Here is a 27500-nt window from a genome sequence, read left to right as displayed (position 1 = left end):
GTAATATATTACTACTGGGCATTTTGTGGGCGTTCAATTTGAATAAATAGCCTGCGATATTATTGTTGCCCTTTTGTTAAAACTGTAAAAAATATTTCTATAAATAATCTAATATTGTGTCAAAATATATTTGTTATTACTGTTTATTTCCAATATTTTTATAGTAGTCTGTGACATATTCCCATTGTATGAACGCCCGACGCAAACGGAAAGCCCGCGATATTATCATATCGTATTTAGACAGAACAGAGAATAACCTTGAAGGCAGTATATTTTAGTTTCAGGTACAGCCCAAAAGCGACGTCATTTAAAAAATAACTTAATTAATTTTTTTTTTACATTGCGTTTTCGGAGCTGAGCTCGGTCGATCATATTCATTAAAACGGAGGATAGTCGGTGATAACCTACTACGAACAAATAGCGTATCTATATACACACAATTTAATGTTTGTAGTATGTTATCAACTTTTATGCTCCTTTTAAATAAATAAAGAAACAGGGCAAAAAATAAAAAATTGTACGCAATAAAGATAGAACTGAAAGTGTAAATTATTATCTCTTACAAGGTGATTTTATTACTTGTATTGAACTGTGTAGCATAATATTGCTTTCATAGCAATGTTAATAAACTAATAGTTACTGTGTTTTATAGTTTTCTTTTTTTATTGTGTTTTTTTTTGTGTGTGTCAAAATATTTTTTTGCGCTATTCTGAAAAAATGTTAGCTTTATCAAAACACTTTATCTGAAATTATTTTCACTGCGATGAATTTACACGAGACCTGCTAGTTATTTTTAAGCTATTATTCATCTAGATTTCGTAACTGTCTTGAGACAATGGATACCCTCTGTAATTAAATAAATATTACGATATTATTATTAAATAGTGGAACACATTGTTGGATTGTGTTTTAGCAAATAAAACGACGAATTATATATATATATATATATATATATATATATATATATATGTGTGTGTGTATGTGTGTGTGTGTGTGTGATATATAATTTAATATATATATGTATATATATATATATATATATATATATATATATATATATATATAAGAGCAAACAGTTAATAAAAAATGTTAAAAAACACTTTGAAAAAGAGTTAAAAACATATGTAATCTGAAAAGGAAACACTTGATAAGTGGATAGTCCTTAATCCGCGGTGTTTCGAAGAAATACTTTCCTTCTCATCAGAGGGTAGGAATTAGCAAAATGCGGGATCGGATTTTGCATACAAAAGTATTTGATGAAACAACAAGTAAGTCAAAAAGTGAAGCAGAGGGAATATGGTGAAGAAAAAGGTGATTACACGTGAATGGATAGTCTGGTGAAAGGTAAATAATCCAATGACGGTTAAATCCGAAAATATAACCCAAAGAAAGTTAATTGAGTTTCCATTTGCACAAGTAAAATCCACGGATATTATTATAAGCTCTATCTCCTATTTGGTTTTATCGAGCTTTTACATCTGGTTGAGATTACTTTATAAATATTAATTCTTTAATATTTATAATATACTTTAGTTTTACCATCTTGGATCATTTTGGTAAATTTAATTGTAATTTTTATTTTATATATATATATATATATATATATATATATATATATTAGTGACCTTTTTTTTACATGGTAGTCACCACTTATCAAGGCCCGGAAGCCACTCGGGGATAAGTGTTATTGCGTGTACAGTAATCAATGGGATAATATCGTAGTAATCGTTAGTAATGGAGATTTGATAAAGTGCCGTACTTAAGGGGGCGGTTTATCAGAAATTTGTTTCACAGTATTGTATGTGGATGATTATATATATATATATATATATATATATATATATATATATATATATATATATATATATATATATATATATAGTGATGCGAAGGAAACATTTTAGGGCAGGTGCTCAAGTGAAAAAAAACAGCAAAAATATTGTACCATTTGGGAACAACCCCATAAGACATTTCTCTGAAAAAGGCGCCCTTAAAACAGGAGTTAACTTAGCAGGTGATTGCGCGCCCGTAACACCCTTCTATACACGTCCCCGTACACACACACACACACACACACACACACACACACACACATACACACACGCAGACACACACACACACACACACACACACATATATATACATGTATGTGTGTGTGTGTGTTATTTGTTTTTGTTTTTGCGATACATTTGGAATGAATTCGTAGTCGTAGACGACGAAACACGTGTCAGTGGATATTTTAAACAATATATATATATATATATGTATATATATACATATATATATATATATATATATACCTATATATATATATATATATATATATATATATATATATATATATATATATATATATAAGCACACACACACAGATAGACAGATAGATAGATAGATAGATAGATAAAGAATGCTGGTTCGTTCAAAAAAGAAATTGATAGGTTATTTGTAATAAAACATAATCAAAAATCAAAATCAGAAACATTTGAATGAAAAATTTACTTCACTTTTAGTTTTATATCATTTGCAATCAAATTTATTTGAACATATTATCAGAATTTGTGATTTTTAAAGTATATTATTATTTCATCCATTATATATATATATACACACACATATATATATATATATATATATATATATATATATATATATATATATATATATATATATATAGTAATTTATAAAATATATATGGCGATTAAGCTACACTGAATATTCTGCGTTTCATCCAACTATAGGATTCGTCAGGCTTATGCCCCTAAGCCTGACGAATCCTATAGTTGGATGAAACGCAGAATATTCAGTGTAGCTTAATCGCCATATATATTTTATAAATTACTAACTAGCTCTACCTACGTATTGAGCACTTTTGAAGTAAATACTTAAAGTTTATGCATAAATCTATACTTTCGTATATTAAATTTATGCGAATAAATGAAGTAGTTATATATATATATATATATGTATATATATATATATATATATATATTTATATATATATGTATATGCGTGTGTGTGTTTGTTTATATATACGTCTGTGTGTATGTGTATTTATGCATATATGTGTATATATGTTGATACACACATATATGTACATGCACACACATATATAATGCACACACGTATATACATATAAACATATATATACTCACACACATATACATATGCATGCACACACACACACACACACACACATTTATGAGGGGAAATGATTTCCAATGTTCATTCAGTAGTCATCATTATAATATCGTGAATCAGAATATTCTATTTTTGGCATTGGTTTCCCCGATATTTTTTCTAGTTAAGATATTTTCTAGAAAGACATCGGGGTTTATGGGATGGACTACGTGAAATTTGCCAACATTCTAGGTGAAAGCTATTTTTCTGGCACGAACTGGATTCAAACTTTTGACACGTAGGTCGTTAGTCTGTGTCGTTAACCATTAAACCACTGTCATCTTTAAATCAGAGTGTGATTCCCAATTAAAAATATCGCAGGAAAACAGACAAGCGACATGTAAGAAAAAAAAAGGCCATAAACTTATTACTAATGGGACTGGTTCAGTAGTAGAACTTCGGGCCAGACATTAAGATTTTATTTTTGAATCTCGCTAGGTTTACCACACTGATGAGTCTGATAATCCATTTAATACTAGCAGGCTGATCGGCGTTGCCCAGTCATGAAATACGCATGAATATATTTTAATGTATGCAGATTTCTTATTTAATATAAACAGAAATATCCTAGTTGTTAAAAGTAACGTTAAATTCCTTTTAAATTTTTTTTTTTTTTTAATGAAAGAAACTGAGACGTGGGCATGCGAGTATTGTGTTTTTTTTCGAACAGTTCACTTCTTGTAAGTGAAAAAAAAAAGTCGAGCTGAGATCGAGACCAACACCTAAAGACAGTGAGTAAAGTACGATAACCATTAGACCAGCTTGTCATGTCTTTAAAATGTGTTTTCAAAATTACTTATTGGTAACATGTTTTCAGGCCGCGCATGTGCATTCATGAAACAGTTGACAAACAGATAAAAATCCAATAAACCCTAAGTACGAATTTTTCAATTTAGATCCCTTAAGCAGCTCATTTTTTTTTCCGAATGAAAACCGATTAAAACATTTTGTGCGTGTCTGAATACCCTATATACCAACTTTCAAGTCTGTAGATCAAAAATTCGCTGAGTATATAGGTTGAGAAGTGAACTCACACACATTCTCGCTTTTTTAGATATATAGATATACTAGCAGACCGCCCGGCATTGCCCGGTCGTAAAATACTCTTAATTGTGATATTTTTTATTAGGCAGATTTCGTATTCATTATTATATTAAATTGGACTTAATATATAGCAATGATTTAAAAAGTAAAAAAAAATATATATATGACCCGTGCGCGTGCACCACTATTGAGAATCAAAACCAAAACGCTTAGCTTACAATTTACTTTTTCCTTTGACGTTAATGCCTGAGCTATGAAGACATGTTTGCTGCAATGCTAAAAATTAACACATGAACCAATAGCTATTACGTTGCGCATGCATATTCATAATTCGACCTTAACCTGACAAATTCCATTTTTTTTTCACTCTTTTGCACTGATTTTCTCTCGCTACAGACCAAATATATATTCCAAATTTCAAGATGTTGTCCATCTTACCGTTTATTTATTCAGCATGTTAAAATGTTCAATTCTTGACAGCACATGTTTTGTAGTGCAGAAGCATTTATGTAATTATTATATCAAATTTTTGAATTCATTCCGCTCTTAACTCACCAAAAGAAAATGGAACTCATGAAGGAACTCGGCGGATAAATAAAGAAATATTATTACAAAATCCTAACATCAGAAGTGGATTTAATTGTGTTTTTTTGTTTTTTTCATTTTATTTTTATATATTTTTTTTTTTTTGAGTGACGCCATCTTTGAATTTTTTTTTTTTAATTATATATGCTCTGTAATTACATCGAACTTCATAAATGAAAAGATTGGTATTAATAAAAGGTTAAATATAATTGAATAAATATATTATTCTGTAAACACACACACACACACGCGCACGCACACACGCATACATGTATATATATATATATATATATATATATATATATATATATATATATATATATATATATATATATATATAAAGAGTGAGAATAAGAGAGAGAGAGAGAGAGAGAGAGATCACCCTCTCTCATACTCCACCTATTCTACTTCTGCTTCAGCCACATTCTCCCATTTAATTAGTAATTTCTTCGTAACTCATCTTCTCTTTGGTAATAATAGATAAAACTATTTGATATCAAAATAATTTCTTAAGTTTAGCATTAAAAATGATTGTTTTAACCAGATGACGTGGTCTCTTTGAAAAGAGATTCTCTAGAAACGTGTATGCACATATGTAGCTAATAACGTTTGTATTAATATATATATATATATATATATATATAGAGAGAGAGAGAGAGAGAGATAAAATAAATAACAAAAGTTTATATTCCAAATTTCATGATGTTTACCATATTACAATTTATTCATTTAATTCCGTTGACATTCACAATTCTTGACAGAAACTGTCTCGTAACGCAAAATCATTAATTTAATTATTATATGAATCAATGAATCTATTTTGCCCTTTATTGCTTTAAATATTAAATGATTGATTTTGCGCTATGAAACAGTTGCTGTATAGAATTGTAAATTTCAACGAAATTAAAGGAATAAATTGTAAGATGGTCAACATCATGAAATTTGGAATATAAACTTTTGTCATTTATTTGTTATACGCTCTGTAATTACGTTGAGCTTCTTAAATTAAGGATTTGTATACAGAAAAATGGAAATATAATTTAAAAAAATAATATTTCCACAGATATATATATATATATATATATATATATATATATATATATATATATATATATATATATATATATATATATATATATATTGCGGGGTACACATTTTTATTATGGCTATGTAAAGACCAAATTTAAACTGGTTCGAAAACATTCTTTATTTTATTTTAGATTGATATTAGATATTTTAAATTAATTTCACAATCTAAAATAATGTTTTCAAACAAGTTTAAACTTGGTCTTTACATAGCCATAGTATATATATATATATATATATATATATATATATATATATATATATATATATATATATATATATATATATATATATATATATATAAATGCGTTCATGGAGGGTAGACTTTTTTCAAAATTTACAATATTTATATTTATATAAATATTTTGTTGTATTAAAAACTTATTTATGAGAAAGAATTGTTTCATCCTTTATGATTGGTTACAAATTGAGCATGTTTCAAGAAAATGATTAACCTATATATATATATATATATATATATATATATATATATATATATATATATATATATATATATATGTGTGTGTGTGTGTGTGTGTGTTTGTGTGTGTGTGTTTCTATATATATGTGTGTAGTCTTTCTATATATGTGTATATACGCAGCCGCAGCCCCCACCCCTCAGCCTGCCACCTCGGCTTGTCAATCATTGCAACAATAACAGTTTCTCACATCGTTGTCAGTTATATAACAAATAAAAAAAATCAATTCTTGATTACATTCGTCTTTCCTTTTAGTTTGTTTTGAATCTACTTTTACTTACACACAACCCTCTCTCTCTCTCTCTCTCTCTCTCTCTCTCTCTCTTTCATTTGAATGCTTCTTTCCCTATGTATGTGCGCGCTCTCTCTTTGCCCGTTCGCCCCTCCTCCGTTTTATTTATCTCCTCCTCCTTTCGCTTCTCCTTCTCAATGTTTCCTGTGACGCCCGCTTTTCTTCTCCTCTCCGCCGACCTCAACCCTTACACCACAATCATTGTATTATGCGTCTGTTTTCTTTAATGATTCCCCCCTCTCTCTTTATCTCTCTCTCTCTCTCATTCCCTTTCCCTTTCCTGTTTTCGTCTCTCTGCCATGATTGTTGCTTCTCTCCCTCCCGCTACCATCGTTGCTACCGCTACTGCTGCTTCGGCTGCTGCTGCTGTTGCTGGTGTGCTTTCTTGCGGCAGGCGAACCGACCGACCGACCCGACCCGACCCGGCCCTCTCCGCCGTCGTCTAAGCTTTTCTCCATTGCGACTAACAGTCAAACGTGGCCCAAACGCATAAGAGACACCGTCCTACCTGAATTATTTCACCGTACAGAAATTAAAGAAAGAAAAAAAAGGAATAGCATTCGAATAGTCGAAAGCAAATCTTCCAAAATAGGAATGAGAAAAATTGTCGAACTATTCGCAATACAACTCGCTCCAGGAAAGAGAAAGTAAAAAGGTTTCTCGCCGCATTCGCGGGTCAGATGACGGATTGACAATTAAAAATAAACAAAAGTCGACAGCAAATAACTAACGAAAAAAAAAAAAGTTTTGAAGTTAGGCCGGAAATGAAAGTTACGACCCGGCTGCAAAGTGATAAATACGGACAAAAAACGTACAATTACAAAAATAAACAAGCAAACACTTACCCAACAACAAAAAACAAGAAGTTAACGCCTACGGTTGCCCCTCGTACGCTCGACCGCGATTTTCAACTCAGTCTGACCGACAGGTTCTCTTCGTGACAAACAAAATAATACTAGTTGTTGTTGTTGTTGTTGTTGTTGTTATTGTTGCTATCCAGGTAGTGCATACTTCTGCGTCCCAACAATCGTAGGGGCATTTCCGATCATAAACTATTTCTTTTATTTATTTATTGCTTTGTTTTTGGTTTTTGTTTACAGAAAAAATTGGGCATTTTCTGCCCGTACACACATTCTCCTTTTTTCTTTTTTTTCTTTTTTTTTTAATTTGGAGTTTTTCGCACCTTGTTCTTTCATGTAGATGTTGATTTTGCGATGGAAATCGTCGCTTCCCCGAACTCAACGGCTGCAGCTCCTGGACATTCTTCCTCTTCTTCCATAACTTCACACCCGTCATCACTTCCGATTTACTCGTCTTTATCGCAATCGTCATTGTCATCTGGTACCGTATCGTCATCAACTTTACTTACTTCTTCGTCGACATCAGCCAACGACTTGTCCAACAAATCGTCTCGTTTAACGAGCCCGTCTGCAAGTGACTCTGCCATCACATCGGGGATCGGAGGAGCTCTTTCACCAATACCCGGGACCAAAGATCAATCGTCCGATAGCGAACTTGTGACCCCTGCAAACAGGACAGGTATCTCGGCACCTGGCATTTGCACTAGTAGCAGTGGTGGCAACCTTGGAAGTGCTTACAATAACAAAGGCACCAAGAAAGGGAGCCCACCCTGTATTAACGGATCACCTTGTAATAACAACAGTGTTAGTAGCAGCGAAAGCACTAGCGGCAGTGAGGGCCCAACCCCTCCGCCCAGATCGGCCTCACCGTCGGATTTATCCAGTTCTTCTCAACTTCCAAATCAAAACTTTATCGATACTTTAAACACCGTAACAAGCAACAACAAACCGTCGTCTCCGTCACCTTCGCCCCCGTTGGCACTTGGCGCAACATTATCTTCCACCTTGTCACCTTCGTCGTCGGCTCACCTACTTCAGCCGCCTCCAGCCCATCTTTCGCCGTCACAACGAAACCACAACAATTCTTGTCTGTCTTCGACATCATCGCCTCTTCTCGCCGGCAATCATCACAGTCACCACCACCACCATCATAGCCACCACCACCACACACAGATCCACCACCACCACCAACAGCAACAACAACAGGCCCTCCGCCTCCACCCCGGCCCCATTAGCAGCAGTAGCAACAACCACAACAACCACAACAACAACTCGTCTACTTCACCGACAGGTTCTCTGGTTGTTGTCTCGGCCTGTGGCGGCTCTGGTGTCAATTTGATTTCTTCTTTGGTTAATTCTTCTTCTTCTTCCCTGTCATCGTCGACGTCGTCGCCACCTTCCTCCTCCATCTTGGCGGCGACATCGTCGTCTTCGCCCATAGCTTTGTCCCAACAGCACCATCGCCCGACTCCGATTCCTCATCCCCTGGTTACACCTTCAAATATGTTGGTCAACAGTGTAGTGACCGCCGTGTCATCGGCAGCGGCCGCCGGGGTCTGCAAATTGAACAAACCTTCAACTTACAGTTCCCCTCCACCAATTGCGAACAGCCCCGAAAATAATGTCTGTAAACTGATTGAGTACCGTGGAGCTAAAGTGGCCGCTTTTATGGTCAACGGCATTGAGTTGATTTGTTTGCCACAAGCGTTTGAGCTTTTCCTAAAACACTTGGTCGGCGGCTTGCACACCGTCTATACGAAGCTGAAACGTCTTGACATCACACCTGTCGTGTGTAACGTTGAACAAGTGAGAATTCTTCGCGGTCTTGGAGCCATACAGCCCGGAGTTAACAGATGCAAACTTTTATCCTGTAAAGAATTCGATATTCTCTATGAGGACTGTACAAATTCCAGGTGAGTCTCAAATCCCAAATCAAAATTCGATCTTTTTCACCTTTTATTTCTCATCAATAATTTGTCAATGTTTTCTATTCTTTGAAATTCGCACTTTTTGTTTTCTTTTATTACTCCTGCTTGATTGCTGATAATAATTACACCCTTAGCCTTTTGGCTAGGAACACAGTGAAGTATCTGTTCTAATATTACAATTCACCTTTTCTGGACGCGGTAAGCGGAGGAGAAATCCTTCATGACCGAGACAATTTTTTATTTTTATTCCTATCCAGAGTGCTCCTTTTGGGGGAGCTGGATTTTCTTCACATTAAAAACTGGTCTTGTGCCTTACTCTGCCTTCGTGGGGAGACAAGTAAATAGAAACAAATAACACATTCCAGTCACCTTAAAGCAAGATCGACGATGTCACTCTCCGACACAAAAAATCTACAAAATGTTTTCTTTTTTATGTAAACTTTTCAACTATTTTCACACAAAGAAAAAGTTTATAAAAATACAAAAATAACATTTGTTAATAAAAACAAACAACTGTTTTTTATAAGCAAATGCTAAACTGCACATTTAAACGTAGTTAAAACGTAATTCACGTTTAAGCAGATCGTTATGACGTTTAAATGATGGTTCTACTTGCATAAGAGAACTTAAATACACGTGCAGGTGTGTGTGTGTGTGTGTGTGTGTGTGTGTGTGTGTGTGTGTGTGTAAGAGAGAGAGAGAGAGAGAGAAGGAGGCAGAAGGAGAGAGAAGGAGAGTGCGTACTGACAGAAAAATTGGTCAAAATTACATAAAACAATGTATTAAATAAATCAATTTCACAAATTATGTAAAACAAGTTTCTCAGGGGAAGTTGACTAATGAAAATCACAAAATCACAAAAGAAAAGAATTCATTCACACTCCCTAACCTCCTCCTAATCCCCCTCTTTTTCTTGTAAAAGAATGTTTCTTGTAAAAGAATGTTCGGTTCAACTCTTTGTAATTCATTTTCTGTAAATTTTTAAAGCAAATATATATTAATAAACATTAATACTAAGTAAATATAACGTTCTATTTGACATCGATCATTGTTATATAAACACAGTAAGAACCATAGGATCGCTTAGCAAACTCCCATAACTAAAACCTCAACGGAAATACTAAGTCAATATGAAGTTGATATACGCACACACATACATTCAGTGTTATTAGTGATGGGACGATTACAACATTTTTCCCGATTCCGATACAATTACTAATTCCTTACTAAATTCCCGATTCCAATACAATTACCGATTCCGTACTAAATTCCCGATTCCGATACAATTACTAATTCCTTACTAAATTCCCGATTCCAATACAATTACCGATTCCGTACTAAATTCCCGATTCCGATACAATTACTGATTCCGTACTAAATTCCCGATTCCGATGCAATTACCGATTTTGATTCTTTATAACTCTGCAAATATTCAACTATAGATCTATTAATTTTCCCGATAAACATAAAAAGCACATGTTAAATGTGCACATATTTTCTCAAACATACAAACACACTTGTGGGTGTGGGGGGGGAGTGATATATAGATTTTAGTTTTACTAGTAGTTTAAAATCAAGAAATATTTATTATTCAATCATTAATGCCAGCAGTGGAAGATTTTTTTTAAAAAACAAAATCACACACAACAAGATAATTAAAAAGAAATCGTTTTCGGTATTGGATATAGACACATTTTTTTCTGATTCCGATATGCCAAACTGTTTCGATTACTCCGATTCCCGATTCCAATTAATCGTCCCAACACTACAAGTTATATAATTAATTATCGACGGACATGTGATTCGCCGTTTTACGGATCATCAACGTGATTGAATCTAGCAGGATTCGAAATCGAAATAGTACGGTAAATATATAGTTCGGTACATTTACAATGGAAGCTCGATACCAGCTCTATCTACCTGGCTATGTCCTGCAGTCTTGTTGGTTTCATTTTGTTTTGCTGTTTTTTTTCTTTTTTTTTATTCCATGCGTGTTTTTAGTATACTGTTGTTTTTTTATCAAGTTATTATGTTATATAGTGTTTGATATTGAATTTAAAACATTCAATTGTTACTCTCTAGTTCATTAAAGTATTAAGTGAACGAAATTGTTCTAAAAAGATTTTTGTCTTGCGAAAAAATGTATAAAACAAGTGAATAAAACTTCCCTAACTTAAATACTGCGAAAAAAAAAAGCATTTTAAAGCGTTTTTATTAGACAGCTTAAATGCTTCCAAATTCTTTTTAAATTATAAAGATCAACGCAATCTTAAATTATTTTGATTTCATAATTTATTTAATTTTTTATATAATATTTAAAAATTTCCTTTTAATTTTTATATGTCAGTAAATATTCAATGATTATGAAACAGTAAAAATACTAATTCAGTGTAAGTCGCTGTAAAAACAAACAGATACACATAAACATGTCTTAGAACTAGTCTTAGTTAAAATTATATATATATATATATATATATATATATATATATATATATATATACACACACACAAATATATATGCTTAGAGAATGTGTAAATATATATACTTATATATATATATATATATATATATAATTTGATAGAACTTGTACATACACACACACACTAACACACACACACACACACACATATATATATGTATATATATATATATATATATATATATATATATATATATATATATATATATTCAACCTTATTTTCTAAACTGCAACCATTTTTACTTCATGGGTACATTTTATTTCCATTGTAATTTTTCTGTATGCTTATTTTTATATTTATTATTACAGTTCCCTTCTCACGTTTTCTAAGCTAGATGTATTTCCCTATATTTTAACCTAGAAACCTTTTTGTTTTCTGATGAGAAGCATTAGACCTCAAAATGCCAAGGCATAGTGCGTTTATAATTCATCTTTCCATTGAAGTTTTTTTCCTTATTTAACTGAAGAATAAATTTGTATATAATTATATTTATTTTATCTTGTCTATAATTTGTTGCTATAGTTATGCTCCACACCCATAAGTTGAGCGGTTTATATCTTCATCCGTCTCCATAAAAAGAGACTCCATATTTTTAACACAGTTGATACACACGCATATTTATATATATATATATATATATATATATATATATATATATATATATATATATATATATATGACATATTTATATAAATATATGTATATGCATATATATATATTTATATATATATATATATGAAATATTTATATAAATATATGTATATATATATACATATATATATTTATATATATGTATATATATGTGCATATATATATATAGTATGTTTATTATACAAACATCATTGTTTGCATATGTGCATACATGTTTCAGAAAACTCTCAATTTAGAGAAAGCCACCTCATCAGACCTTTTTTTCAGTTTGATGAGGTGGATTTCTCTAAATTTAGATTACGCTGAATCATGTATGCACATATGTAACCAATAATATTTGTGTAGTAAAGTGACTATAAACCTGCCGTGTCTTCTATTGATATTTAATAAACACACAGGTTTCAGTAGATCTACATCTAGAAAACAAACCTATTGTGCCATTATATATATATATATATATATATATATATATATATATATAGAGAGAGAGAGAGAGAGAGAGAGAGAGAGAGAAAGAGAGAGTAAGAGGGAGGGAGAGAGACAGACAGACAGCCAGACAGACATCAGACAGCTAGACAGATAGACAGAACGACAGAGAAAGAGAGAGAAGAAGATTCGAGAGATGCACACACACATACACACAGACACACAGACACACACACACACACACACACACACACACATATATATATATATATATATATATATATATATATATATATAATTTTACTTTGATTCAGTCCATTACAATTGTTTTTGCATAAACAATTTGTAGGCTGTAAAACAAAAACATATTCAGCTCAACTAACTTATTGAACATTTTTTATCTTTTTCTATCATTATACTTCTTAATATATATATATATATATATATACATATATACATATATATATATATATATATATATATATATATATATATATATATATATATATATATATGCGTACATGTATGTGTGGGTGCGCGGATGTGTACGTTTTAAATAACACAGTAACGTGTATATGCATAAGTAAGAAAATGTGTTTGAATCTTGGAACGAGTTTTTGGCGAGAAAAGGAAAAACAAGTTCGACATAGACAGAAATTATAAACAACTATATATTCATATATAGTGTTTTAGACAGTGTTTCATGTTAAACAACTGATGATCACTTAAATTACATTGGTACTATAGTGAATTCGAGAGAGCAAGTTTATGCAGTGATTGCAGGTTATTAAATGACTTACTGGAAAAATATAAAAATTAAATAGTTTTTTCTTATACATAGTTTTAAAGGTTAAAAACTTCCAAGACTATATATATATATATATATATATATATATATATATATATATATATATATATATATATATATCGTTTCTATCCCTAAGATGAGATAGAACCCTGCAATGGTTACATTTGAATTATTTTTCAAAGAGACTTAATACATACTGCATCTTTAATATATCCGACACACACAAAAATGCACATATACGTTTCTATATATACGTATCTCTTTATTGAACTTCTATGAGTATATGCACCTGCCTTTGATATAATCTACGCCGGAATGAGATTAATACAAAGAAGTGTAAATATTTTAATAAAAATTGACAACAAATGATAAATGAAAGTATATTTTGTGTCTTCTTCGTTTCGGTTACCTTTTCTATGTTTTTTTTTTTTATTTCATTTTTTTTCTTTTTGTTAGTGTTTTTTGTTTTTTCTTAGTGTTTTTGCTTTTTCTTAATGTTTTTGTTTTTACTTAGTGTTTTTGTTTATAGTAAGTGTTTCTTTGTTTTTTTAGTGTTTTTTGTTTTTTTAGTGTTTCTTTGTTTTTTATTGTTTTTTGTTTTTTTAGTGTTTCTTTGTTTATTATTGCTTTTTGTTAGTGTTTCTTTTTTTATTGTTTTTTACTTTTAATTAGTGTTTCTTTGTTTTTTATTGTTTTTCTGCAAGTGTTTCTTTGTTGGTTTTTCTTAGTTTTTTTTTTCTAAATATTGTTACTTGGTATTTCTTTCTTAGTTTTTTTGTAAGTTTTTAAATTTAATTTTAATTTTAAAAATACATTTTTTAAACAATAATTTTTTGTTTAGATGTATACATTTTTAATCCATGTTATATTACCATTTTTAATTATTATAATAATTGATTCAATAAAAACATACTATTTGTTTTTTTATCATTGCTAGTAATTAAGAAATCACCACACTATATCAACGCAATTTATAGCAATATAAAACGAATATCGTTTAATGATTTTCTCATTAAAACGTCCATCTAAAACGTTCATTCGTATTGTTATAACGAAAATACTTTGGAAAATATGTCTATTTAAAATTATATTAAACTATTTTATGTATGTTTCAATTTTTCTGCTGTGATAACGAATTTTGATCCAGAATAGAGAACACTTTGATCGACAGAAAATATCTTTATTAAATATGTGAAAATTATTAAATATGAGAAAATATCTTTATTAAATATGAGAAAATTTTATATAAGTTTTTGTGTGCGTTTTCTTGTTAATCGTAAATAATATCGAAAATTAAATAAAAAAAAATATGTTTGAATTAATCGTATGAAACTCAGATCATCATTATATATAAGTAAAAGAAAGTTGAATGAAAAGAATCATATTTTTGTATGCTTTTTCTGGTATATTTTACAAAGAAATAAAACACGTGAACAAAAACTTGTTAAGACTAATCTGTTTCATATCAGAATAACTCCATTTTAGCTCTTAACTTTGTCAACGTCTCCAAGGAGTTGGAATAGAAGTTGGATTTTGAAATGTATAAATATTGTATGGGATTAACTTGTTAACCAAACCCTTCTCTGGTTGATACAGCAGAAACCATCAATTTCAATTCTCTATCACGGACTCATTTATAAATACATATGTGATCGCACATGGGTATTAGTGTTGCCAAAAACGATTCTTTAATTATTTGCTTATTTAATTTTGTTTAAAACAAAATCTTTCACCGCTGGTAATAAAAATAAAATAATAAATATTTATTGATTTAAAACCTTTTTGTAAAAATGGCATCTATAGGTTAAACCCCTCGCAAGTGTGATTTTACGTTTGAGAAAATGTGTGCACATTTAAGATCAGTTTTTGCGACTATCGGGACAAAACAACTATTTTATAGTTAAATATATTAGAGATTTGGATTCGGAATCGGTAATTGTGTCGGGGTCGGGAATTTAGTATAGACTCAGCAATTGTATCGGAATCGGGAAAAAATATAAATATCTTTCCATAACAAATGGGTATATAATGCATAAGAATTCCACTTTCTAGGAGAAAAATGCAGAATGACTTAAAAGAACATAAGCACTTATGATATTTAAATCATAAGTGGGTTTGTATTACTGTACACATAGATTCGAAAAAGTTGCCAAAAAACAAATATATGACAAATAAATGTTATCAAAGGCATGATAAGTTACTTTTCTACCTAACTGGATATGTATTTAGTGGTTTTTTATTTAATGTAACATGTTTATTCAGCTCGAAAAACACGCAGTGTTTACCGATCTATTGGAAAATTTAAAATGGCCCCCCCAACTCCCTCTTTGACACGTTAAGTTTGGGAAAAGGGCTTAAAAATAAAAAACTAGACAAAATACTGTTAGAAACTCGCTCAATATATATCACCGTGACATAGACTGACATATATTCGGTGGGTTTTAAACAGTATTTTTTATATCTTTATTTTTAACTCCTTTTCCTACACTTACCTTGTCAAAGAGAAAGTCAGGTGCCATTTTAAATTTTCCAATACATCGGTAAACATTGTATGTTTTCGAGCTGAATAAACATGTTACAGTAAATAAAAACACTAAAAACATATTCAGTTTGGTAGAAAAGTAACTTATCTTGCCTTTGATAACATTTATTTGTTATATATTTGTTTTTGACAACTTTTTCGAATCTATAAGTACAGTAATACAAACCCTCATAAGCAATTAAAAAACGGCAATTCTGCTCTTGGTTGTGTGAAAATATAATAAAAAATACTAAATATTTTAAAGTAAATTTAAATTGATAAAATCAGCTGTATCCTCGACTAAAATTTTAGAGAATTAGATTGAAAAATATTAACCGTTTGTGTAAATCGCGTTCAACATTACAAACTTAATGAATAAAACACAAAGTTTAATTTTACGTGAAATAAGAAGCTAATGATGTTTATTATTTTTTCCAAATAATTTTTTTTTTAAACTTGTTAAATTAAATATTTTTGACATTACTAAATATTCAATGAATAAGTATTCAATTTTAGAAGTATTTAATTAAAAAGTCTTAGTAATTTAGAATGAAGTAAATGATTATTCAATCAATAGACTTTCAATTAATAAGTATTCAATTAATAACTATTTAATGAATAAATATTCAATAATTAAATATTTAACTAATACATATTCCAAAAGCAAATATTCAAATAATAATCATATAATAAACTAATAAATAATCATGATAATTACGTTCGATCAAGAAAGATTGTGCGATTTCGATCTATTAATAAAATATACATCTAATAACTTGCCAAATATGTTTTAGGTGAATTGAAAAAGGGATGTATAGATAAGGAAAACTCTCTATATTTGCTAAAAAAAAGAATCGCCCCACGGTGATCGGGAGAGGATAATAATAGCTCTCCAAGATCCAAGCTTAATGGCCAATGTTTTTTAATGAAATGAGTGGTCTCAGCAATAACAACAAGTGCATGTTCTGCGAGACAGAAGTAAAGAGTGTGAGCCATCTGACATCCAGCTGTAAGGTTCCCCTGGGGGGTGCGGCTATTATACAATATGACACAATGAAATTTGTAAATAACTCCAGTGGACCATCTGTAAAAAGTTGAATATCGAATGCAGTAACACGTGGTGGTAATTTATATCAAAAAGGAACAATTACAAATAAGACATCCACCACTCATTATGAATATCAACTTCCGACAGATGCATTCCTACAAAACAGTGTTATTAAACTTGACATAGTTATATGGGGAAAGGAGAGAGAAGCAACCTTAGTAGAAGTCAGTGTCCGCAATTAAGCTAGACTAAAGAAGGCTGCGAGGGAAAAGATAACGAAGTACAGGGTCTTATGTATGACATGGAAAGAAACTGGAATCTTAGGAAGATCTCTATCATTTTAATAATTATGTGAGCATGTAGACTCATGAAAAAGAGTTTCAAAAACTATCTGGCAAATATACCAGGTGAACCAAATGCAAGAGAGATACAAACAAATGCACTTAAATGGACTGTAAGAATCTTAATAAGATCTCTCGGTTAGAAGGTATGAGTGAGTGGGTGAATGTCTGGTGTCCAGACCTTTTCATTAACCTCACATAATCTGCTGACGTCACAGTATAAAGTGGAATGACCATGGTTAGGCGGCAGGCGACTGTTGCGAGGATTATTTAAAAATTGTACATTTAAAATTAACTTTAAAAAAAAAAAGAATAAAACGTTACTACAGTATTTTCTCGAAAAAAAATACTCACTTTTAATTGCACGTGTCCGAATGTGAAATTATTCTTTATCTTTTGGAAAAGAAAATGCAGTTAATGTTGGACCAGTTTTATTAATCCCTCAGGAATTTCTTTGAGAATTGAAACAGAAAATAACTATCTTCGTGAAAGTCGTCTATAGCGATGCATGAACATTGTATTTTATTCTGTGACGTCAGCGAGTTGTATAACTTTAATGAAAAGGCCTTTTATTAACGTTGACAACTCGTGAATCAGTTAATATTCGTGTTTACCGAGCAATGTATATTTATTTGTTTCGATAAATATTGCTAGAAATCGAGCAACAAAGAAACATTTAAATCAGTTACATCATCTGTGTGTGAATATGCGGGAGATAGAATGAAAGCTGACACTAAACATTCACCATACAAACAGTTCAAACAAAACGCTTAGAAACTTTACAAATAAAAAAAAAGAAAAAAAAAATGTTGTGAAGCCATGGATTCTTTAATCTTTCACTAATTCATATGATAGAATTAATGTGGAAGTAGTTCTCACGTAGATGAGGGTTGAGTATTTTCTTTACGAAAAATATTAATTTTATTTGTGTAAATAAACAAAGCAGAAATCATGAATGTTTTCTCGGTGATTGTTTATTAGAAAGATAGTTTATTTTGTTTATTAGAATTAGATTGTTTATTAGAATTAGATTGTTTATTAGAATTAGATTGTTTATTAGAATTAGATTGTTTATTAGAAAGATATTAACAAATTTTATCTTTCCATTGATTCTGTGGGTTTTCAAACTATTTGTGCGTAATATTTTAGCTAGTAGAGTTGGTTGAAAGATTTTTAGGTGAAGTGGTTGTAAACTTGATTGTTTATATTAAGCGTATACAGTTGATTGAAACATTTTTTAGGGGAGATAGTTTTAAAGTTTCACTTGAATACTTACATCATATTAAAAGCTGAATAACCCCCATTACTCAAATCATTTTCAGCAAAAAAATCTGTGTTTACTGACGATCATGCAGATTTTATTATTAAGAAATTAAAAAAAATACAAACCATATTTATTTTAGGCATACAAAAAAATCATCGGGACGTATTTATTTAATAATATAATTCAGTGAAATTAACAATGAAAATAATAGCAATTTAATTGTTTTTGTGTTATCTATTAGCTTAATCTAATATAGCGAATTATATTTTCTAGCAGACCCGGGATTTGTGAAATTTCGGAAAATCTAGAGACAATGCAAATTTTAGCAGGGATTTATACAAAACTTTAACGATAGGTGTGGTTGTAGAGTACGTATTTTTAAAACCGACATTAAATTCCAAATTTACGTAGATATGAAATACTCGTCACCTTTTAAGACGGGACGTTATAATAATTGAAAAAATGTGTTGTTTTTTTTTTTAATCAGCCATGGTCATTTGTTTCACGTTATAAGCGATTCATCATATAATTACGTCGTTTAGTGTGTCCAAGTTTTCTAACTGTAAATATTGGTCGTCAATTTACTGCAACCGAATCACAGATCTACAATTTCTGTTTTTCCTTTTAAATGTACATTGAGTCTAACCGAGCACGAAATCGCATGATTTTCGGACATTCGGTATTGTTAATTAAAGAAGAATGCAGTAATTTTCTAAATTTCAAACTTAATTTCAATGTATAAAACAGACCGGACTATTTGTTTGATGAAGAAATTTAAAATACATCGCGTTCTGCATATAAAACAGACCCGAATATTTGTTTGGTGAAGAGATTTAAGATACATCGCGTTCTGCATATAAATTCGAGAGAAGGAAACAAAAGTTGGTTGAACCTGTTGCAAGCTCAAGAAATTTCCGAAAACAACCAGAAACAACAATTTTGTAAATATTTAAACAATCGCTTCGTTTTAGTTATAGAAGATTTTAGTGTAATACTAAGGCTAAGGTCAGTTGAAAATTTATTTTAAATATAAAACAAAGAGTTTCTTTTTTTGAACAGGTAGATTTTGGAATTCTCTACCTGTTACCTGCTTCCCTGCCTTTACTGATATGCAGAAGTTTAAATGTAGCACAAACCAAGATCCTGTTAATCCTTCCTAGGTATGGCTCCATAGAGTAGCGCCTTACGTCTAAGTGGTGATGTGAAGAGCGAACGTGAGAAAAAAAATAGGTTTGTCGTATTTAAGAATCAAGACACTTCGCTAAGTTGCTTGAATTAAAATGAATTTATGTGGTAATCTAGGAAGATCACACTACATCTTTTCTTTAACAAAAAAGTTTTGAATAAGTTCAATTCGATTTTCATAATTATACACTTATTAAATATATATAGTTTAAAATTCAGCACATTAATATTGAATTAAAACATATGTAGATTTGATATAAGACTTAAGTAACATATAATCATCGCTAAAAATAGTTCTAAAAAATAAAATATTTAACTAAATAAACATGATTCACGATTTAATAATTAACATAAAACAACATTATTATAATAATTATTATTATTGTTGTTGTTGTTGTTGTTCTTCTTCTTCTTCTTCTTCTTCTTCTTATTATTATTATTATTATTATTATTAACTGTAGTAGTAGTAATTAGTGATCTTCACACAGGTTAGCGCTAATGGCGGCTCATTAATAATAACTATTGATGTTACGTGGAGTCTGAGCGACAAATAAGTTAATTTTTGTTTACGTAAGGATTTTACATACGTACATTTAATACACAAAATACATGCTAAAATATTCATCAGTTTTATGATTGAGTTGTTTTCTTAAAATGTTATTTCAATTGTTCTGATTGGCCGCAATTCTCAATAAACTGGTCCAGTGACCATCTTTTACTAAGCTTCTATTTATCACTCTCATCCTCTCTCACGGTATCTCCAGGTATCTGTTCCCATGCTGGTAAAATTTAGTTGCCCGAAGGAAATAGATTTGCACCAATTAAACTGCGAATATTAAAATCCATATATAATTATCCAATGTATTGAATCCTTATTTTATTTCTGATCAGAATCGATTAGATTATTTTGATTCGAGACGAACACCTGTAAAACTTAAGCAGGGATGTGCAGAGAGGGTGCTCGGGATGCCGAAACACCAGTTCCTTTTACTATTGTTTTAAATGTGTCCTTTTCAGAGAGATGTTTTATAGGACTGTGCCACTTCGAGAAACCGTGTTTTTCACTTAAGCACCATTTCTAAACAGTTCTCGGCACATCACTGGGCTTAAGCGGTCTCAAAAGAAATTAAGTCTTGCTTAATAGGTGTCTAATACTTTTGGACCTAATTTCATACTAATCTAAAACAGTTGAAATTTAAACTGTTAAGTGTTGCATATATTACAAGTAAAAGTTTTTTTTAATATACCATACAAACTAAAACTCAAGGAATATTATTTAATTAATGTGTAATAATTATTGTAAAATTGTCATAAGAAAATTAGAGGAATTGTCATGAACGGATCCAACACTCTCTTCACCCATATTGCTTTGAACCAAATCAAACATAATACAACTTACATTACTAACCTTTACGCTTATAATAAGTGTTCTAACATAATGACTTGTTAATTTTGGAGTCTATGCTATATTATTAATTATATAAAAATATGTTCTAGCTAACTTTATATATAAATAAATGTATGTATGTATGTATGTATGTATGTATGTATGTATGTATGTATGTATAAACCGTATTTTACCGTATATTAAAAATGATCACGTTTAAAAAAAGGTCGCACGAAAATCCTTCGGTTCGTCCTGGTTTTAACTTAATTTTCCTCAATCATTTGATTATCCTGAAGAAGTCCACCGAAAATGAAAATGAAACGTTGATGTTTTCTAATGCATTACATTTTCCTTTCTTTTCCCATGGCGCCATACCTTCGTATCTATCTATCTATCTATCTATCTATCTATCTATATATATATATATATATATATATATATATATATATATATATATATATATATATATATATATATACTAACTAGAGACCTAATCAGGGAACAACCCTTATTTTTCGAAATTAAGGGTTGTTCCCTGATTAGGTCTCTAGTTAGTAAATACTAGTAGACCGAAACATGCTCATGAGTGTGTAGCAACAAACTACTGCTTATGTAAAGACATATATATATATATATATATATATATATATATATATATATATATATGAATGTTGGGACGATTAATAGGAATCGGGAATCGATAAAATCGAGATTTTTGTGATATCAGAATTGGTATCGAAACCGGAAAATTTGGAGCTTATTTTCCGATGCCAAAACGGTTCCTTAAATCGTTTTTTTTCTCCCGCTGCTTTTAGTAATAATGAAATAACAAATATTTACAGATTTTTAACTTGCAAAACTAAAATCTATAGATGACCCACCACACAAGTGTGTTTTTACGTTTGAGAAATATCAGCATATCTAACTGGTGTTTTTTATGGTAATCGGGAAAAATAACTTTATTGTTAAATATTTAGAAATTTCTAAAGAATCGGATTCGATAATTTTATCGGAATCGGGAAGTTAGTATGGAATCAGAATTCGTATCAATATTAGAATCGTCCCATCACTAATATATATATATATATATATATATATATATATATATATATATATATATGTATCTATGTGCTTGTGCGCACGCGCGTGTGTGTATTAGTGTTAGGACGATTAATCGGAATCGGGAATCGGAAAAATCGGAACATTTGGAAGTATCGGTATCGGAAAAATTTGTGCATATTTTCCGATGGCGAAGCAATTCTTTTCATTTGTTATCTTTTTATTTTTGTGTGTTCAAAGCAAAATCTATGCTGGCAATAATTATAAAATAACTACTTTTAGATTTTTAACTACTAGTAAAACTAATATCGATTTTTAACTACCAGTAAAACTAATATCGATTTTTAACTACCAGTAAAACTAATATCGATTTTTAACTACTAGTGAAACTAATATCGATAGATGATCTTCCGCAAGTGAAGATTTTGTTTAGGAAAATATCTCCACATCTTACATGCGTTTTTACGATTATCAGGAAAAAAATAACAAGTTTATCGTTAAATATTAAGAGATTTCGAAAGAATCTGAATCGGGAATTTAGTACGGAATCGGTAATTGTATCGGAATTTGGAAAAATGTTGGAATCGTCCCATCACCTGAGTACAACTTGAATGTCTTCAAGTCCAACATAAACAAATTTCTGATAAACCGCCCCCTTTAGTACGGCACTTTATCAAATCTCCATTACTAACGATTACTACGATATTATCCCATTGATTACTGTACACGCAATAACACTTATCCCCGAGTGGCTTCCGGGCCTTGATAAGTGGTGACTACCATGTAAAAAAAAGCTCACTAATATATATATATATATATATATATATATATATATATAATGTTCGATTAATTTTCTGTAAATTTTATGAATTAATTCGTTTTAAATTAAATTATCATTTGAATCATTGGAAAACATTATTTTCTTTTTTCAATCGAAATATTTTTATTAAATTGTTTTCATTTGCTTGTTCTCCCATGAATATAAAGTTAGGCATAATGTCGGTTTTCTAACCTTGTTAAGATTTTAATGCTGTTGAATATTTTTTCTGAAAATTCAAAACGGTTTGCCTGGAGGCGGGGGGGGGGCTTCTTGATTACTCCACTACTCTTAATGTTCATTTCGTATTTTGTAGCGATTATTTAATAAACCATTATGTAATGTTTACTGAAGGTCACGAAGTTCACATTGTTTTCGCCCATCTTACAAGGATGGTAAAGAATTGTTAGACTCACTTTCTTGATTATGAATGCAATCGGTAAGCAGACATATTAACTTATCCAAGCGTTGCCAACGTAAATAGAACGCTCTCCTATTAATGGCACATAATCTGCTGACGTCACAATATAAATGCAATATCCGTGTTTAGACGACAGGCGACTGTTACGAGGATTATTTAAAAAGTGTACATTTAAAATTAACTTTAAAAAAAATAAATAAAACGTTACTACAGTATTTTCTCGGAAAAAAAATACTCATTTTTAATTGCACGTGTCCGAAAGTGAAATTAGTCTTCAGCTTTTGGAAAAGAAAATGCAGTTAATTTTGGACCAGTTTTATAAATCCCTCAGGAATTTCTTTGCGAATTGAAACAGAAGGCCATTGCACTTTCTTCTGTGACGTCATGGGGTTGTATGACTTTAATGGAACGGCCTTCTATTAACGTTGGCCACGCGTGAATCAGTTAATACGCGTGTTTACCGAGAAATGTATATTTATTAGTTTCGATGAATAGTGAGATAAATCGAACACTAAAGACTTATTTAAATCAGTTGCGATATCCCCCACCCACCGACGAAAATGCGAAAGATACAATGACAGCTATCTGATAATAGCAAACGTATTTGAGCGATCATTTTCTCGTATTGCAAAGCTAATCATTTTGATCATTTGCTTTTTCTATTCATTCCGATCGTGTTTCCATCCGATGAATCCGGTGTTATCTATCCGATTCTCGCCTCACCACGCCAATCCGTCATAACCTCTTTGTTTTCGCCCTCCCTTCGCTAGGGACGCTCATCCTTTTTGTGGCGATGTTAATCGCAAAAGTCGTGACCACTTCTCACAAATGCGGCCCTTTTGTTGGCAGATAATTTTCAATTTGGGCCTAACAGCTGACATGATCTAGAAAGACTCGCATCTATTAAAAATATCTCTCGTCCGGTTCGTTATTCATGCAGACCGACTCCTAACTATGCACGTTTGAACTGTAGTTTTCCAGTCACATATGTTACACCTAAATACCCTCTCTCTCTCTCTCTCTCTCTCTCTCTCTCTCTCTCTCTCTCTCTCTCTCTCTCAAGCTTAACCGGTCTGTTACAGGTCATATAGTTGTGCTTTTTTGTCCGTTACAAATGTGACCCAATCCGGGCATTTTTGGCCTGGAAGATCAAATTAAGACTTGCCATAAAAATTGTTTTTAAGGTGTATTCGGATCTGTTTCGAATGAATATCACATTTACAATTGTCATCGGCAAGTAATTATGATATTAAGATCTCCTTTTACCGATCAATTCCTTATAAAGTCACTGGTCGGCATTTTGAATATTGATGTTTATAAGTCAACCCGGCCTTGTTTTTAAAAACAAGTTAATCCGGTTCGTTAAGTTTTTTTTTTTTTTTTTTTTTTAGGGGAGAGGGTTCGCTATTGGAGAGTTCCGCAAGGAAAATTGTTTTTTTTTTTTTTTTTTATTAAGACGGAGTCATTTTTATTTTTCGTTTTTTTTTTTAGTGGGAGATTCAAATTTACCTGTTTTTGCTCACATTTTAATTTAATTTTTTTAAGGGGGGACGTAAGTAAAAGACTAGTTTAATTGTTATGATCTTCCATTTCTTGTAATAAATAGTTTTACCAAGAATTATTCATAAGTTTTGATTTTCGTTTCGATTATAGCTGAACAAGCTCAAGTTTATATATATATATATATATATATATATATATATATATATATATATATATATATATATATATATATTCTTCATAAGTTTTGGTTTCAGCTTCGATTCAAGATGATGCACCCAAGTCATATATATATATATATTCAAGATGATGCACCCAAGTCATATATATATATATGTGTGTGTGTGTGTGTGTGTGTGTGTGTGTGTGTGTGTGTGTGTGTGTGTGTATTAATCAAAACTTTATTATATATAAAAATCGATAGACAATTGACTCTTTAATAATATATACGAAATCTGCATGAATTAAAATATCATATTTAAGCGTATTTTACGACCGGCAACGCCGGGCGTCCAGCTAGTTTCTCTAAATTGTGTTTGTTGTTTTTCTTGTTAATTTTTTCCTCTGTTTCGTTTTTATCACAGTGTTTACTCACACAAAATTTTAAATCACCATCTAAACCAACGCCAGGAAATCCCCCTTTACCGCCAAAATATAAACTTCCATAAAAATAGAACAATATGGGCTTTTTTTTTCTTCTGAATTATCTTAACAGTCTTTCACCGATCACAACTTCATCTGTAAAATTTCCCTCCGTCACAAACACACACATACACACACAAACACACACATACAAAACACACACACACACACACACACACACACGTTAACGCTCTCTGTCTCAAATGTGCATCTATTTCGTCCTCTTCAAACCCGGTTTGTCTTTTTCTCCGCCAATTTACCCCTCGCGTCTGTTTTCGACAATTGCAAATCTCCCGACTTCTCCCAATCCGATTCTCAGAGACACTTTCATGTCAACGCAACTCGTCACTTGTTCAGCCTCCTTTCGACAACACCCATCCCCTTCTTCTCTTCCTCCATTCAACCTTTATTTCACACCTCCCCCGCCCTATCAAGACAGCTACCCCTACCCTCCCACCCTGCGGGGCTGTCATTCTAATCCGTTTTGATGCTTTCACACGTCGGTATTTGCTAATTGCGCCGGCCAACGAGACGCAGCAAAACGCATTTTCAACTCTAAATAATTCAATTCTTCCATTAGTACTTCATTCGACTATCATCGCTTAATGTACTAATGTGCCCTCTCTCTCTCTCTCTCTCTCTCTCTCTCTCTCTCTCTCTCTCTCTCTCTGAATCGACAATGGCACAAAATTCGCATTTCCTCTTCTTCGAAAGGAAATGACAAAATTCGAAGATTATTTCTTTAGTCGCTTCGTTATTCTTTTTTCGTTTTTTTTTTTTTACGTACGTTCTGTCATTTCTATGATATTTTTTTTAATCGGTTGGCTACACTAAATTTGTTGGGTTTTTTTTCTCACTAACTCTTAAAACGTCCTAAATAGAGAGTTAGTTTGAAATCGTTTAAACCGCGCAAATGTAATGGACGCATTTAAAATCCTCGTTTATATTTTTTTTTCTTTGTATTTGTTTTGTTTGGGTGTTTAGAATTTTCGATGGCACGAATGGAAATCCGTCCAAAGCGAACTGCATAAACGATGGAACAAAAATAAAACTGGTCATACCAAAATGCAAATATATTTAGCAAATCTTTTGAAGTCGCCGACCTATATGAGAGTGCCTGCTCCCTAAAATCCGTGTTTGAAACTTAAAAAAAAAAAAAAAACAACTTATCCAAACGATTATTATAGATTACAGACTTAAAAATCATATTAGCAGAAAAAAAATTGAAAAAAAAAGTTGATGACTTTTAAGAAGGTGGTTCACTTTCTCGTTATAGAGTTCTACTTCATTGCTATCTGACTTACTGTCCATTAGTTTATCGACGTGTCACGTGATTAGAACGTTATAACAAGAAATTGAACTCCATTCTTAAAAGTCGTTATTTATTTTTTTTTTTTTCTGCTAATATGATTTTTAAGTCTGTAATCTATAATAATCGTTTGGATAAGTTTTTTTTTTTTTTTTTTTTTAAGTTTCAAACACGGATTTTTAGGGAGCA

At 31.1% G+C, this 27500-nt stretch overlaps 1 protein-coding gene and 1 long non-coding RNA gene across 5 annotated transcripts in view; one reads left to right on the top strand and one right to left on the bottom strand.

Annotated features, from left to right (window-relative positions):
• LOC145252786 (uncharacterized) overlaps window positions 1-7646 on the bottom strand; it is a 101288-nt gene extending 93642 nt beyond the window's left edge. The window contains exon 1 of the long non-coding RNA XR_013863675.1: window positions 7509-7646. This is a non-coding gene — a long non-coding RNA (uncharacterized LOC145252786). The remainder of the gene's footprint in view (window positions 1-7508) is intronic.
• The window catches only part of LOC145252775 (uncharacterized), a 297793-nt gene continuing 277324 nt past the window's right edge, over window positions 7032-27500 (top strand). For 2 of the 4 annotated variants that reach the window (XM_080112712.1, XM_080112695.1), the window contains exon 1: window positions 7742-9436. In XM_080112712.1, coding sequence (XP_079968838.1) covers window positions 7878-9436 — 1559 coding nt within the window. In that variant the 5' untranslated portion in view covers window positions 7742-7877. Of the gene's footprint in view, window positions 9437-27500 lie in introns of all 4 variants that reach the window. The other 2 variants (XM_080112722.1, XM_080112706.1) reach the window with 2 other exon arrangements.

This window comes from Euprymna scolopes, chromosome 3 (assembly GCF_053919585.1).
Source record: "Euprymna scolopes isolate OS-2025 chromosome 3, ASM5391958v1, whole genome shotgun sequence".
NCBI classification, from domain to species: domain Eukaryota; kingdom Metazoa; phylum Mollusca; class Cephalopoda; order Sepiida; family Sepiolidae; genus Euprymna; species Euprymna scolopes.
Note: the sequence above shows the minus strand (reverse complement) of the source record. Positions and strands in the feature narration are given on the sequence as shown.